Source organism: Arachis hypogaea, chromosome 19 (assembly GCF_003086295.3).
Source record: "Arachis hypogaea cultivar Tifrunner chromosome 19, arahy.Tifrunner.gnm2.J5K5, whole genome shotgun sequence".
Classification (NCBI taxonomy): domain Eukaryota; kingdom Viridiplantae; phylum Streptophyta; class Magnoliopsida; order Fabales; family Fabaceae; genus Arachis; species Arachis hypogaea.
Window position 1 is genome coordinate 34,473,605 of NC_092054.1, and position 14,647 is coordinate 34,488,251.

At 32.2% G+C, this 14,647-nt stretch overlaps 1 protein-coding gene across 1 annotated transcript; it reads left to right on the forward strand.

Annotated features, from left to right (window-relative positions):
• Positions 1 to 8,525: 8,525 nt before the first annotated feature.
• Positions 8,526 to 13,206, forward strand: LOC112778494 (protein FAR1-RELATED SEQUENCE 5). Its single transcript, XM_029295988.2, has 4 exons — positions 8,526 to 8,860; positions 10,264 to 12,486; positions 12,676 to 12,807; positions 12,882 to 13,206. The coding sequence occupies exons 1-2, from the start codon at positions 8,590 to 8,592 to the stop codon at positions 11,376 to 11,378; spliced, it is 1,386 nt and encodes a 461-aa protein (XP_029151821.2). The 5' UTR covers positions 8,526 to 8,589; the 3' UTR covers positions 11,379 to 12,486; positions 12,676 to 12,807; positions 12,882 to 13,206.
• Positions 13,207 to 14,647: the final 1,441 nt, after the last annotated feature.

Consider the following 14,647-nt stretch of genomic DNA (forward strand, 5'->3'; position numbering starts at 1 on the left):
GAAGAAATGCACCTAGGGTTGACTCACTCTAAGAGTGAAACTGTCTTTGTAGCCACAGATAGAAAGGGTAAATTTTGTGAAAAATGTAACCATTCTGGACACTTCTTCTAAAGCTGTCCTTCTATTAAATGTCAAAAATGCAAGAAGAAATGTCACATTGGCTCCAATTGTCTAAAATGATTTTGTCATTATTGCAAGCTCTTGGGACACTTGATACTACCTGTCCTACTCGTTGACAATATCTAGATCAGAACAAGTATCATTCTCATGCCTACTCCAAGAATGTGCCTGCTTTTATTGCTACTGCTGCTAATGAATCTACCAACTCTGCTTCTCTCAACCCACCTTCTGTCTCTCCATCCGACATTGAGTCTCTTCTTAAGCAACTTCTCTCCTTTTTTGGTAATACCCTTGCTGCTCTTTTCACTCCTCTAGGTAATTATAAATGATATTTTGATTTTGGTTTCTTTAATTATATGTCTCATTTGTGTCATCTTTTCTCGTCTTTGTCTAGTACTATAATTGCACCTTCTATCAACATTGCTGATGGTTCCCTTTTTCATACAACACATAAGGATTTTATTTCATAGTCAAATCTTAATCTCCTCGATACTTATTTTATTCTCAAATTAAACTTTAATCTTATCTCTATTGGTCAACTTGTTGATCTAGATTTTGATGTCAATTTTTCTATTTCTGGTTGTCGTGTGCAGGATCATCGGACGGGACAGATCATTAGGAGTAGATGTAAGGTTGGAAGATTGTTTAAGCTCGAGAATCTTCATGTTCCTTCTATATCAAATCTCTGTACTATTCTTCTCCATTTACACTTCACATGTGGTATCACCATCTTGCCCACAGCTCCTTAAGAAAATTACGTCCTCTTATGTCTAAGGGCATCTTAGATCAAGTTAATAATGAGTCTTTTGATTGCATTTCTTGTCAAAAACTGCAAAATAACCAACTTTATCTTTTCATAATAATTGATCTCTTGCTTGCTCTCCTTTTGATCTTGTCCACTCTGATGTTTGAAGCCCTGCTTCCGCCGCTTCTATGGGAGGAGCTCGATACTTTGTAGTATTTATTGATGATTATTCACATTTTACTTAGATTTATTTGATGATTAATTGCCATGAGCTACCTCAGATTTATATTAATTTTGCCACTATGATTAAAACTCAATTCTCCATGGTCATTAAAGTTTTTCGATGGGATAATATTATGGAATACCGTGACTCCAAATTTTTAAACTTTTTTGCTGGACAGGATACTTTGTTTGAGTTTTCTTACTCTAGTACGTCTTAACAAAATGGAAAAGTTGAATGCAAACACCGTCATATTCTTGACTTTGTTCATGTAATGCTCATTTTTTCTTTGTGTCTTGAGCGTATTTGGGGTGAAGCTGTTCTTACTGATGTCCATGTTATCAATAAACTTCCTTCTTTTGTCTTTGGTAACATTATTCCCTTTAAGCATCTTTATCATACTTCTCTAGATTACAGCTCTTTTCAAATGAAAAAAAAAAAACACTAAAAGGTCATCAAGTTAGAGATTAGGGGTTAAAATTCAAATGGTTAAGAAGGGTTGAAGTGCAACAGAATAGAAGAAAGCAGAACTTTGGCTGGGATAGTGGCATGGTGAAGCTAGCAGTAGTTTTAGGTATCTCCGGTGGCATTTTCTGACAAGCAAAGGCATGAGGACAGTCATAACACCCACACTGGTGGTGGCTTTAACGACCTCAACGGTGGCATGAAAACCTATAGCAGCAATGGCAGTATCCTCCTCTATGACGTCGTTCCTCTATTTAATCTTCTCCCATCGAACTCTCTCTACCTTATCTTCTCTATCTGCCTAGGCTCTCTCCTCTCTCTCTCTCTCTCTCTCTCTCTCTCTCTCTCTCTCTCTCTCTCTCTCTCTCTCTCTCTCTCTCTCTCTCTCTCTCTCTCTTCAAATTTATAGTGGAAAAGGTAGCGACCTTATCCACCGCCAACGCCGCCTCCTTCCATTTTCCCTTCTTTCTTTCTTTCTTTATTTTTATGTGTGTGTGCATTTGTCTCTACTAAATGAGGGAGTGTGTGTGATTAGAAATTAAAGAAAGAAGAAAAATATCAAAAAATAGTTCCATCATCTTATTTATTTATTTTGGTTATTATATTCTTCCCTCGTTTAGAAATTCTGCCCCCAAATATCAAACCAATTTGCTATTTGTAATTAGACTTCACCTCATATTTAATACAATTATACCTTAGGACAATAAACTACAATTAGAAGTAAAAAAAAAGAAAACAACATCGAGACAACTTTAATAAAAATAGATACAATCACATTATAACACCTAATACTAAATAATAGGCACCAATATTCAATAAGAATAGAGCCATAGACAAAGTCCCATTACACGGGTCAAGGGCAACAATTATATACATTAAGATAATAAAAAAATTTCTTTCTAAGATAACCATTATACAAAAGAGAGTTGTGACAATCATGAAGTTAAAGGGGTCATCGATGGATACATTAATGACAAAAACAAAGTCATTTCCTTAACAATTATTCTTAGTCCTAACAACTTGTTATTATATCTTTGCTCAATAGTTATGACAATAATTAAGCTAAATATAATATAACCACATAACACGAGATATTTCTTTTAGTAAAAAAATTTATCTAACTATTATAAGACCAAAATCATATCTTTACACTCTTTGAAAATTATATGATAAAGATAAATTTAAAAATATTTATATTTATTTTTCGTTAAAGATCGAAACACTTGTTATTTGTCATGAAAGCTTTCTCATTAAAATATTTTTTATAATTCTTTAAAAATAATTCTCTAATATTAAAGCATAGTAATTAGTTAAAAGATCTAGGTCTAGATAAACAAATACATAGTAACGTGCCAAAGATAGTTTTTATCTATTAATAATTTGGAAAGACACAATCCTTCAAAGTAAAAGAAAAAGAGAGAAATTACAAGGACTAAAGTCTATAATATTTATAAACCAAAATATAAAGTTAAAAGAAAACAATAAGAAGCAGCATAATGATAGACAAAGAAAACTAAATAGCAACAATCATTCAATATAAATAAAATACTCAAAGCAATTGTGAATTAAAACCACAAACAAAAAGATAGAACAACAGTTGCAAAAGCAAACAAATCAAATTGAAGATATAACATCACATTTTAAAATAGATAACTGAATAGTCATAACAATTAAAAATAATAACCGTCATAGAAATTAAATCAACATACTTCATTTTTCTTTATAACCTTTGACTAAGTGCCTTTGAGATTGAGATTATTATTATTATTTATCTTTTTATTGTCTCTTATGCTAAAATTTGTATGTACATTTAACTCATTTTTATTATTATGATAAAATACAACCAAATAATTTTTTATAATTATGCAACTATGACTTAATATAAAGTTACAAATAAATTTACATGTAAAATAATGATAATAACAAAATTACAATTTGAAATACTTGTAATTAACACAAACTAAAATTAGTTATAATAACTACTTTATTTTTTCTCTATAGTCTTAGTCTCCAATCGAAAATTAATTTTTAACATAATCTAATCACGTAGCTAAAATAAAATTTTATGAAATTAGTGTGTGATCATGTTTCTCATAACAACAAAATACTTACAAATAACTAATCTTTAATAAATAATTAATTAAATTTACTGCATATCAACAAAGACTAAAATCAATTCTTTCTTTTTTTTTTATTCCTTTTAACTTATTTATGACTAATACATATAGAAATAAATAGACTTGGACATATAGCTTATTAGGAGTATGATCGGTTCGGTTTGGTTCGGTTCTATAGTGATGTCAACTATTCAATTTGCTATTTTCTGAATAACCGAATCGAATTGAACCAACAGCGATTTGATTCGGTCGATTTTTTTGATTTTTTTAAAACCTAATAATCAGAATTTAAATCACCATAAAATGAAGTTTAAAAACGTCAATAAACTAAAATAACAAGAATATATCACATCCAAATTCAATACAATTTCAACTTGTCCCAACAATTAAACATAAAAACAAATACAATTAAAAATGTCTAGCAAAAAACAAAAACAAGCACACTTTAAAACATACTAAATACCGAAATAGCCACTTTAAAACTAAATAAAAACCAAAACATCCACCATGCTTAATATGAATCCACACCATATTCATCATCATTTTCTTTGATTGGTGCAACTTCTACAAAAATAAAATAAATAAATCAATATAAATTATAAACATAAACAAAATATAGATTATAAATTATAAACATAAACTATAAATTATTCTTTGGACCATGTCTCCCTTATAAATTAAAGCTTATATATGTGTAGCTTTGAGAGTAAAAGAAAGAAAGGGCACAGAAGATATAGAATATTTTTCTTTTCATTTCGTTTCTTTTCTTTTTATTTTTCCCTGAAAACATAAAAACATCTTGGATAATTAGATATTTTAAAGAACACTTTTTGCACTAATAAATCATAGTGAGGCTAAGAATTGAAGCTATATGACTATCCATCTCTTCTCTTCAAAACACAGTAATGACACTAATAATTGATATATTTAAATTGTAGATACTTAGAAACAAAACAAAATCAAAATAGAAAAAAAATATTAATAATAAAGAGTACAATATTGGACCAAAAAACTAGCTAGTCATCATCAATGCCAAACAAGAACTTAAAATCATAATAATTCACCTAATAATAATATATAACTAAAGCTTTCTAGATGGACAAAATCAAAGAAGCAAAAATAGATATATATCTAGATGGTGATGAAGGAAAAAAAGTTGTGAATATACTTTGTTTCCAACAAATTAATCCAGCAACAGCAGCAAAGTTTATTAAACATACTAAGTTATTAAAGCAATAGCAACATATTTTATGAAACAAAATAAATAAGTTGTGAATATACTTTGTTTCCAACAGACCAGCAACAATAACATCTAATAACTTGCAACAGATTGTGAATATACCAAGTTACTAACCACAGAAGAAGATATTGTGAGTTGCAGGAGAGGGCTCGAACTAAGTCTGTTGCTCGGCGACAAAGAGGAACTGTTCGGCGATGGAGATTGCTGCTCGGCGACGGATAAGAACAGCTCAGTTTAGGGTTTGCTGTGACGGTGCAGACTGGATGATGGCACGAACTGGAGAATGACGTAAAGACTGCGGCTAGACAATGGCACTCTCCAGCTCTCTGCAACACTTGTGATGGTGATCGACGACGTCCTTCACGGCGACGATGGACGACTTGTGACTGAAGGACAGCAGCAGCTCTCAGACTCTGGCTCTCTCAGGCATAGAGGAGGAAGTTGGAAGTGAGTTTACTGACTTGTGGCCTTGTGGGGTTGTTGCTACTGAGTGCTGAGTTAGAGTTAGGGATTTGGAGGTTTTATTATTAGGTTAAAGGGCAAACTTGTAAAAAACAAGCATTACTGAACCAATTCTTCGGTTCGGTTTGGTTTGGTTTCTGTCAAGCCAATCGAAAATCAAACCGAACTGATCGGTTTAATTAAAAAATTGATTTTTTCGGTTTTACATTCAGTTGTAAATTTTGGTTCAATTTTGCGGTAAATTTCGGTCCGGTTCAGTAACTTACACCCTATAGCTTATAATATAAATCATAATATTCATGCATGATATGTAAGTTTAATTATGTACAAAATGCTATAGGCATCCTTGTTATGTGTATAATTAAATAAAATAATCAATGCATGAAAAAAATTAATTTGTCAAATCATATCAATCCGTAAAAATATTCATAACAAAATGAATATTTCTGGCCACTATGACTATGATAACAGATTTGATAGGCTTTAGTTTCAATTAAAAAAAAAAAAAGCATCGTATCCTATTCTTTACAAAATTATCAAACGATGCATAACAATTCCGCACTAACATATTTTTGGTGAGAATACTCTAGACAAACTAAGCTTTATACCAATTTTGGTCTGACATAATTTTAAGCGTTGAAGATTTTAATATAAATTTTCAAAGTATTGTCCTATTTTTATCAGAGACCGTCTTTATTCAATAATTCGTACTAAATTCCACAGTTCTTGAAACTACCTAAAATTTTATACCATGACACTAGACACATCCACCCTTCACTATTTTTTAGTCACAATAAATTTTAAGTTGAATTGGATTTTATACACAATTCTCATTGTAGTTGTCATGCACGTTGAATTTAAAAAAAATAGTAGCTACCTCTCAAATTCAAAATTTTATATAAAATCCAATTGAGACCGTATAACTCTCAATTTTAGTGTGGTTCAACTATATGCATCTATGTTTTATTTATAATTACTTGCAGATTGACATCAATCCTGAAGAGAGAATTAGAGTTATACACATTAAAAGTTGATTTTTCTATAGAATTCTATTTTAATAACTAGTAAGTACAACTTCTTCCAAGTTGCATATTTCACTCCTTAAAGTTTTAACTAAATTGAAATTTGTACTAGATATACTAGACACAGAAGGATTGCATTTTCAATTGGTTACATCTCAATATAATTTCAGACTTAGGAGGTCTGCATGTCCAAAAATAATGATATGGAAAATAGGTTTTGGTTTTTCTGCATAAAAGTTCTATTTTTGAAAAATCATAACTCACAAACCACAATTCCAATAAATCTAGAATTTTGAGATAATAAACTAGGTTGTACAATCTTTCATGCAGGTTCCTGTTGAAAATACAATTTGAGATGAGGGTAAAAGCTCAAACAACTTGTTGGTTTAACAAGCAAAATTCTGCAAAAGCTATTTTAGTACAAAACAAAAATCTCACACCAAAGTTAATTTTAACCACCTTCAAAGGTTCAAATCTAGTTTATAGTCCTTTTCTACCAATTAAAATTGCCTCAAAGGCTAAATTATCTGAATTGGCGAAATACCTATTTTTCCTTTTTTGGGATTCTAATTTATCAGTTGTTTGTATCTTAAGCCAAATGACAAAATTAGCTATTCGATGGTTTTGATCCTTTAAACAAGTTTTAAATCATTCCTAAGGGTTTTCTAATACCCTAGGAGAGGCTAATTATTTACCTAACTCAATTTGACCTTTCAATTTCATAATGTTTTTAATTTTACCTTATTGTTTCAATATATTTCAATTATACTACTGGGATGGATAAAATATGAGAATTCTACGCTCATTAACATGTTAGCCGAGGGTTGTCAGATGCCAGTGACGCGCTAGCACAAAATTGTCATGTCAGAATCTCCGTTAACTGTGCTAACCCTCAAAGGTATAATTGAAATATTTCTAAAACATTAAGGACAAAATTAAAACAAATTAAAAGTTACGATTATATTTTTGAAATTTTTCGAAAACTGCAAGAATAAAAAGTTTACTTTTTAATAATAGAATTAAAAAATATACACAAAAATAATACATATTATATTTTTTATTTTAGAGAAGTTTAATTTTAATGTATTGACAGTATAAAGAGTTTTACGTAATTATCTAACCAAATCCATTCATTTGGATAATTTTTTATGCGATGAACTTAAAAATTATTATTTTTATTAATTTGACAATAAATAATTAACATAAAATTATTTACATTCATGGTATGATTTTAAAAACCGATACAAACCAATCGATCAAATCGTGAACCAACAACAAATATGATTCAATTTGATAAAAAGACATCCACCCAAAAACTAGATATAAATTGAAAAAATTAGATGACAAATGATCGTCAAACCAAACCAAAGCTGTCAGCTTTTTAAATTAAACAAGAGCTTTGTCATTTTGGTCCTCGTTGGAAAGGAAAAAAAAGCATCCAAGTAAGAGAAAGTGATTAACGCAGTGAATAAGATAAGTGAAAAAATGTAGAACAAAATGAGAAAGAAATGATGATAACAAATCGAAATGATATGAATAAGTATTTTTTGTTACTTTTTTTTATATGGTTATTCTTTAATTTTTATTCTATAACATATAATATATAATATCATAAATGTTGAATATATATAAAATTTGATATTTGTCTATTATCTTTTTATTTAATTTTTATGTTGTATTTATACAAGATTATAAAATTTTAGTTGGTGTTGTATTTTTAATATATATCTTTTTAAAATTTATATTAAAATATATTTATATTTTTGTGTATTTATTTATAATTTTTATATGTATTATTTTATTATAATTTAGTTATTACTATTAAAATAAGGTGAATGCTATGGTGATGAAGGGTTTTTGCTTTTTTAGGTGATGAAAATAACGTGGATAGTATTGTTTCGCGACGCATGTCTTTGACATCGTTTTTCAGGAGACATTGTCTAACTTGAGTCAGTAGTGCCTCTGGAGCTGTTCCCTTCATGACATTATTAGCTCAATGCAAATTAACTCTAATGAAAGTGATCTATTTGTTGGGCTTTTTTGTGGGCTTAGGTTTTATTTTTATCCTTCTATAAATATAGAGTTCAATTTTTGTTATCACATTAGTATAATTCCCAAAATTTTTACGGTCTCATGGAGAGAAAATAATTGCATAACCAAAAAGAAAAAAAAAGATAATAATAATAATAATAATAATAATGTTCAATAATAATAATAATAATAATAGTAACGATAAAAATACTCAAATTTCTGAATCTAACCCTAAATTACGCCCACCAATAATCAGCAATTCAGAATTTACTCAAATACCCCTACCTTCCATAGCAACCACTTTCCTCCCACTTCCCTCCATCAACCAGAGGTTGCCATCACTGGCCGCTCACGTAACTGTTGAACACGTCGCTTACCTCGCCAGGTCGCCCCTCCAGTCTCTAGCCTTTGCTCATCTCGCTGTCACTCACCTCTATGGTAAGCACTTCTTGACTTCTCTCTCAATGGCCACTGCTTGCTGCTTGATTTGTTTTAGTACTTCGTGACTTTTATTTTTTATTTCTTCTTTCGCACTTCAATGGTTAGTGAGTTTTAATTGGTTTAGTTTAGTGCTTCTTGCTTAGTTGTTGATTTTAGTCTTCCTTTTTTTTTTTGTTGTGAAAAATTAAAGAAAGAAGCAAAAAAGCAAATACCTAAAAAGAAAAAGAGAAGGGATTTCTCTAATGAAGATTCACAAATGGTCTTGGAGGTTGAATCCAATTCACCATTTCCGCTTTACTAAAAACTCCAATCATAGTAAGAAAATCAACCTCATTGTTTGCATCTTTATGAATAAAATGAAATCCCACTTTTTATCCGTGATTTTAGTCATTCTAAACTAAATTAAATTGGTTTTGTTGTTGTTAAATGAGTAAATTCTAAACTAAATTAATTTTTTTTATTTTCATTCTCGGAAGGCTTCATTTTTTTGGAACGTTTATGTTGTTTTGTTGTTGACTTTGAATGAATTTGTATACACTGTAGCATGATCCATTTCAAGCATATGATTTCGTAATGTATCTCTTTCACTTTACAGGGGAAATGAGAAAACTAACGGCAACCTTTTGATTTATTTCTCCAGAGTGATTAGCCGCTTTACTATAACTTTTCTCAAAATTTTACCATTGGTTTCTTATTTATTTTATTTTTTTTTTAAGAGTTATTCTTGCAATTCCAAACTATGAGGTGGTTCAGTGAAGCCTCTTACTCAAAGTACCAATTCCAATGTTCGAATTGTGTTTGGAACAAATATTTTTGGATTGGTTTTGATTTAAAAAGAAGTGAATTGGAAATGAATTAGTGTGTTTGGAATTAATGGTAGTAATTGATTTGATTTAAAAATTGATATAATTAAATAGAAATTTCTTTTATTTTGAAGATGGATAGAAAGCATGATCAACAACCGCATTATATTGCTAGATTTGTATGTGGATTTAGCATTTGTGTGTATTTTAGGTTTCTTTGGTTATAAATTTTGATTTTTGAATTTGAATGTGAAATTTTATTGATAAAATATAGAAAATTATGTTAAATTCTAAAAGTTTGAAATTTATTATTATATAAATTAGTGAATTTAAATATTTAAAAGTTTCTATTATATTTTTAATATTTTTTAGTTTGTGTTCTGTTTTGAAGAATAAGCTAATTAGGTTGTGTTAGTGGATATAAGTTAGTTGATTTTTGTGAGTGTAGTATTATGGCAGCAACAATGAGGTTTTAATAGGTTCTTTAAGTGAATTTATCTTATATTATGGCCAATATGCTGGTTGCTTGATTTATTTGTTCATGAACTGTGGTGTTAGTAAGTTTATCTTGTTTACCTTGATATGCTGAATTCATAGGGTGCATTCTTTACATGGAGGCTCTATCAATAGATTGCACAACTGATGTGAATAATGAGTTTGAGTGGTCTTCAGAGGATGAAATAGACGATGTTGAAGGGTTAGAGTACGAAGACATTTTGGGATTGACTGCTGGAGACATAATGAGGATGGTTTTCTGCAGTGATGATGGAGCTTATGAGTTTTACAGGGTGTTTGGTAAATTTCACGGATTTGGCATTCGAAAGGGTGATTGTGGTAAGGATGATGACGGAAGGTTGATTAGGAGGAGGTTTTTCTGTAATAAGGCAAGATTGAGGGAGCATAAACACTACAACCGAGTTGATAGGTGGCAGGAGCACAAGCCTGAGACCCGCACAAATTGTGATGCAAAGTTATCAATTTACCTTGATAGCAACATCAGTGTTTGGAGGGTTAGGAAGGTGATATTGGAGCATAATCATGATCTGAAACCGACAAGAATGGTGCATATGATACCAAATTTTAGGGAAATGACTGAATCAGCAAAGGCACAAATTCATGGGATGCAGGCTCATGGAGTCCCGACATCTAAAATATTAGGGTATATGGCTGGCCAGGCGGGTGGTTATTCCTTCATGGGGTTCAGTAAGAAGAATGCATATAACTATGTTAACCAGAGTAAGCATGCCAAGATAGTGGATGGGGATTCTAATGCCGCAATCGTATACCTAGAGGGAAAGGCAGTTGTAGGCCCAATGAGCATGTCAAGATACAATTTAACTAAGGATAACATGTTGGCAAACATGTTTTGGGCCGACGGAGGTAGCAGGACTGATTATCAGTTTTTTGGGGACGTTCTTGCATTTGACTCAACGTATAAGAAGAATAAGTACAAAAGACCATTGGTGATATTTTCAGGTTCTAACAATCATAAACAGACCACAATTTTTGGATTTGGGCTAGTGCTAGATGAGAGCATTGGGTCGTACAAATGGCTTTTAGAAAATCTTCTAGAAGTGATGTGTAATAAGATGCCTTCGGTTGTTGTCACCGATGGTTGTGACTCAATGAAAGCTGCCATAAAGTCATTTTTTTCGGAGGCAACCCATAGGTTATGCGCGTGGCATATGGAAAAATGTCACTGTGAATGTTAAAGATGCTGGGTTGCGTCAACTTTTCAAAAAGTGGTTGTATGCTGATATGGAGATCGAGGATTTTGAAGAAGAGTGGGCAGCAGCTATGGAGGAGCATGCTTTGCATGACACCTTTTGGTTTAGGGAAACTTATAAGAAGAGAAGCATGTGGGCCAATGCATAGCTTCGCGACAAGTTCTGTGCTGGGTTTCGGACAACTTCTCGGAGTGAAGGGATCAACTCGAATGTTAAAAAATTTTTAAAGTCAAGACATAGCATCCTTGAGATGGTACAAAACCTTGAACTGCTTGTGTGAGAGTATCGGAATAACGAACTACTTGCACAATTTAGATCAATAAATGGCGTTCTAGTGATGACTACTTGCCTAGACCCCCTTGAGAAGTTTGCTACGAGTGTTTATACGCAAGAGTTGTTTGCTGATGTGAAGAAAGAGATAGAAGGTGTTGGTGCCGTGAACTTCGTGGCAAAAGTGAGACGATCTACCACGATGGTGTACATGTTGGAGGAGTATGGGGAGCCCAGAAGACACCTAATTGTGTTGTATGATAGGGTTTTAAGCAATCTTGTGTGTCCCTGCTATTTTTGGAACAAAAAAGAGTAACCATGCCGACACATGTTCTTCGTGATGAAATATGAGCACCTAACAGAAATACCTGACCAGTTGGTGTTGAAAAGATGGAGGCAAGATGCGAAGTCATTGGAGCACTATGTTGAGGTTACAGACGATGGTAGTGAGAGGAGTATTTTACTTCGACATGGGGCACTCTATACTGCGTCACAATGGATGTTGTTTTTTGGGTCAAGAAAGTCGTCATTCTTCATAAAGGCGATGAATGGGATACATGCAATATGTGAGGATCTTGAAGCAAATTGCAAAGATTTTAGCGGTGCAAAGAAACAAATGAACGTGTCTCATATCAACGACCCGGTTGTCGTGAAAACGAAGGGAGCTCCTCGGGTGAAAAGGCAAAATGGTAAAAAACGACGGTGCGGCAAGTGTAGGAAACTCGGTCACAACAAAATACAGTGCCGGGGTCGGGGTGAGGACATGGCATCGAATCGTGAAGAGTAGTTACAAGAGGAGGGAGGGTCATCCCCAACAGAATTTGTGAGTCTTCTTTGCCTTCAACTTAATTTTATTATAGTAGTTGATTATAAACTTGGTTAGTTTTGTATGAAGTACATATATTAGGTGCGATGAATTATATTTGAATTGTGATTATTCATGGTGGACCATGCTTATGCAAGGGTTTTAGGGTTTATTCATATATTGTAATTGAAATTATCAAGCTTGCAGGTTCGATGTTCAGTATTAACTGCCTGTAAGAATGAGAGGGGTTGGGAATATTCACGTGGTCTGAATGCTGATGGCCACAGTGAGTTTGTCGACCAAGCTGCTGAGGAGAACAATGGAGATCAATTGATGCAGGTACGCACAATCTATTCATAAATTGATTGTATTAACGTAGGTCGACTTAGTTTCTCACCTAACTCCATCTACAGATGATGAGCAAGATTAGTGCAATGAGTGCAAGGCTGGTAGACATGCTTGGACATCGTAGTTGAAAAAGATGGTAACGAAAGCATCGTTCTGATGAATCTAAGTGGAGGGCTGTTTGTTGTTGTGTTTCCAGAAACAATAGAATAGGTTGGACTAGTGAAACTTATTGCCTTGTATGAGCTATATTTCTTATTAGACAACCAGATTCCACAAGTTATGAATTATGAATGTTTCCAGCCATATTTACTCTTTTTTTTTGTTGGTATTGACACTTGGCCTTTATTTCATGGTTATACATAGAAATGAGAAAAAAAAAAGGTTGGCCTTTATTCGGTTTACTCCAATATTTCATTGCATAAAATAATGTAATATTTTCCAATAATACAGACAGTGATTTATAAAATAGAGATTTGACATTCACCATTGTGCCCGAAATGGTATAAAGTTTCCATTTGCATAACCAATAACTACACCAAAAAAATAGAAAGATGTCTTGGTAAAGTGAATAGCTTACGGCCCATGTATAACCAGATTTTAGGTCCATCACCACCTTCTTTACATGCTTATGTTGTGGGGCTGAAACAACAGCTTGGCCTTTTAGTTCCTTCGGATGGCCTTTCTACGTCTCTTGTTGGACATTAGCATTTTGCTATCCCAGTATTTGATTGCTTTGTTGGCAACAGAATCCCTAAGTGGATTGTGTTCTCCCATCACAAGGTCAATTGCTATAGTCATTCTAGTTATGTCATTGACTACTACGTTATAAAAATCCCATAGATCATACATTATCATCCATTGTGAGATCCAGACACCACAATCCAATCTATGAAAGAAGAAGATAATCAATAATGATTTAACAAAAACAAACCAAACAAGTTAGCCAAATTTTGAAAAACATACCAAACAAGTTAGCCAAATTTTGAATAGGAGTACCCAGATTGTTGTGAAATGCATGGTTCATATACCCTGAATGTCGAGATTGATTTTTGTGACTTGCTCTTGTCAAAATAAAATTTGTCCTTACTCAACGTGATGTCTAAAAATTTGGCCTGTTCAGAAAAATAGTAAATATGAGTTGTGGTTTGATGAGTCTAAATTGGCTGTGTGAACTTGTAACCTGTGTGGGATAAAATACGGCTGGTTCCATTTACGATCTAATTAAAATATAGAAAAAAGGGAAAAAATCAAGAGTGTTACATCTACACATACAACGGTAATCATTTGCTTCACCATGCGTTGGCGTTCGTCTTTGTCCTTCAAGGAATCCAAATAAACAAGATTACCCTCCAACATGTCAACTATCATAAGGTACCAATGACGCTCAATGTAAATTGGGACACAAATCTGAAAGACAATTCCAAATGAAATTAGAGATGCCATTAGAGAATAATTTGACAAAATTCTTAGAAGTTGGGATACACATACCTTGATAAGATTTTCTACCATACCCATGTACTTGGCCGCAATGTAGTCAAGGGTGGCTTTGCAGTGCAAATTTGGATCCAAAGCAATTTGCTTACAAGATAAATAATGTTACTAATTAATATCCGGTACATAGTGTGTGTTTGGATTACCATTTATAAAAGGGTGTTTGTATTAAATTGATTTAACAAATTTATTGGTTTTGATAAAGAGTGAGCTGGTGTTAATATGATTTGTTTGATAATTTTATATCAAAATAGATTATAATAAAATAAATATTATTTAGATTACATTATCCAAAATCACTTATGTATAAAAAGTAAAAAAAATGAATTTTTATTATTTA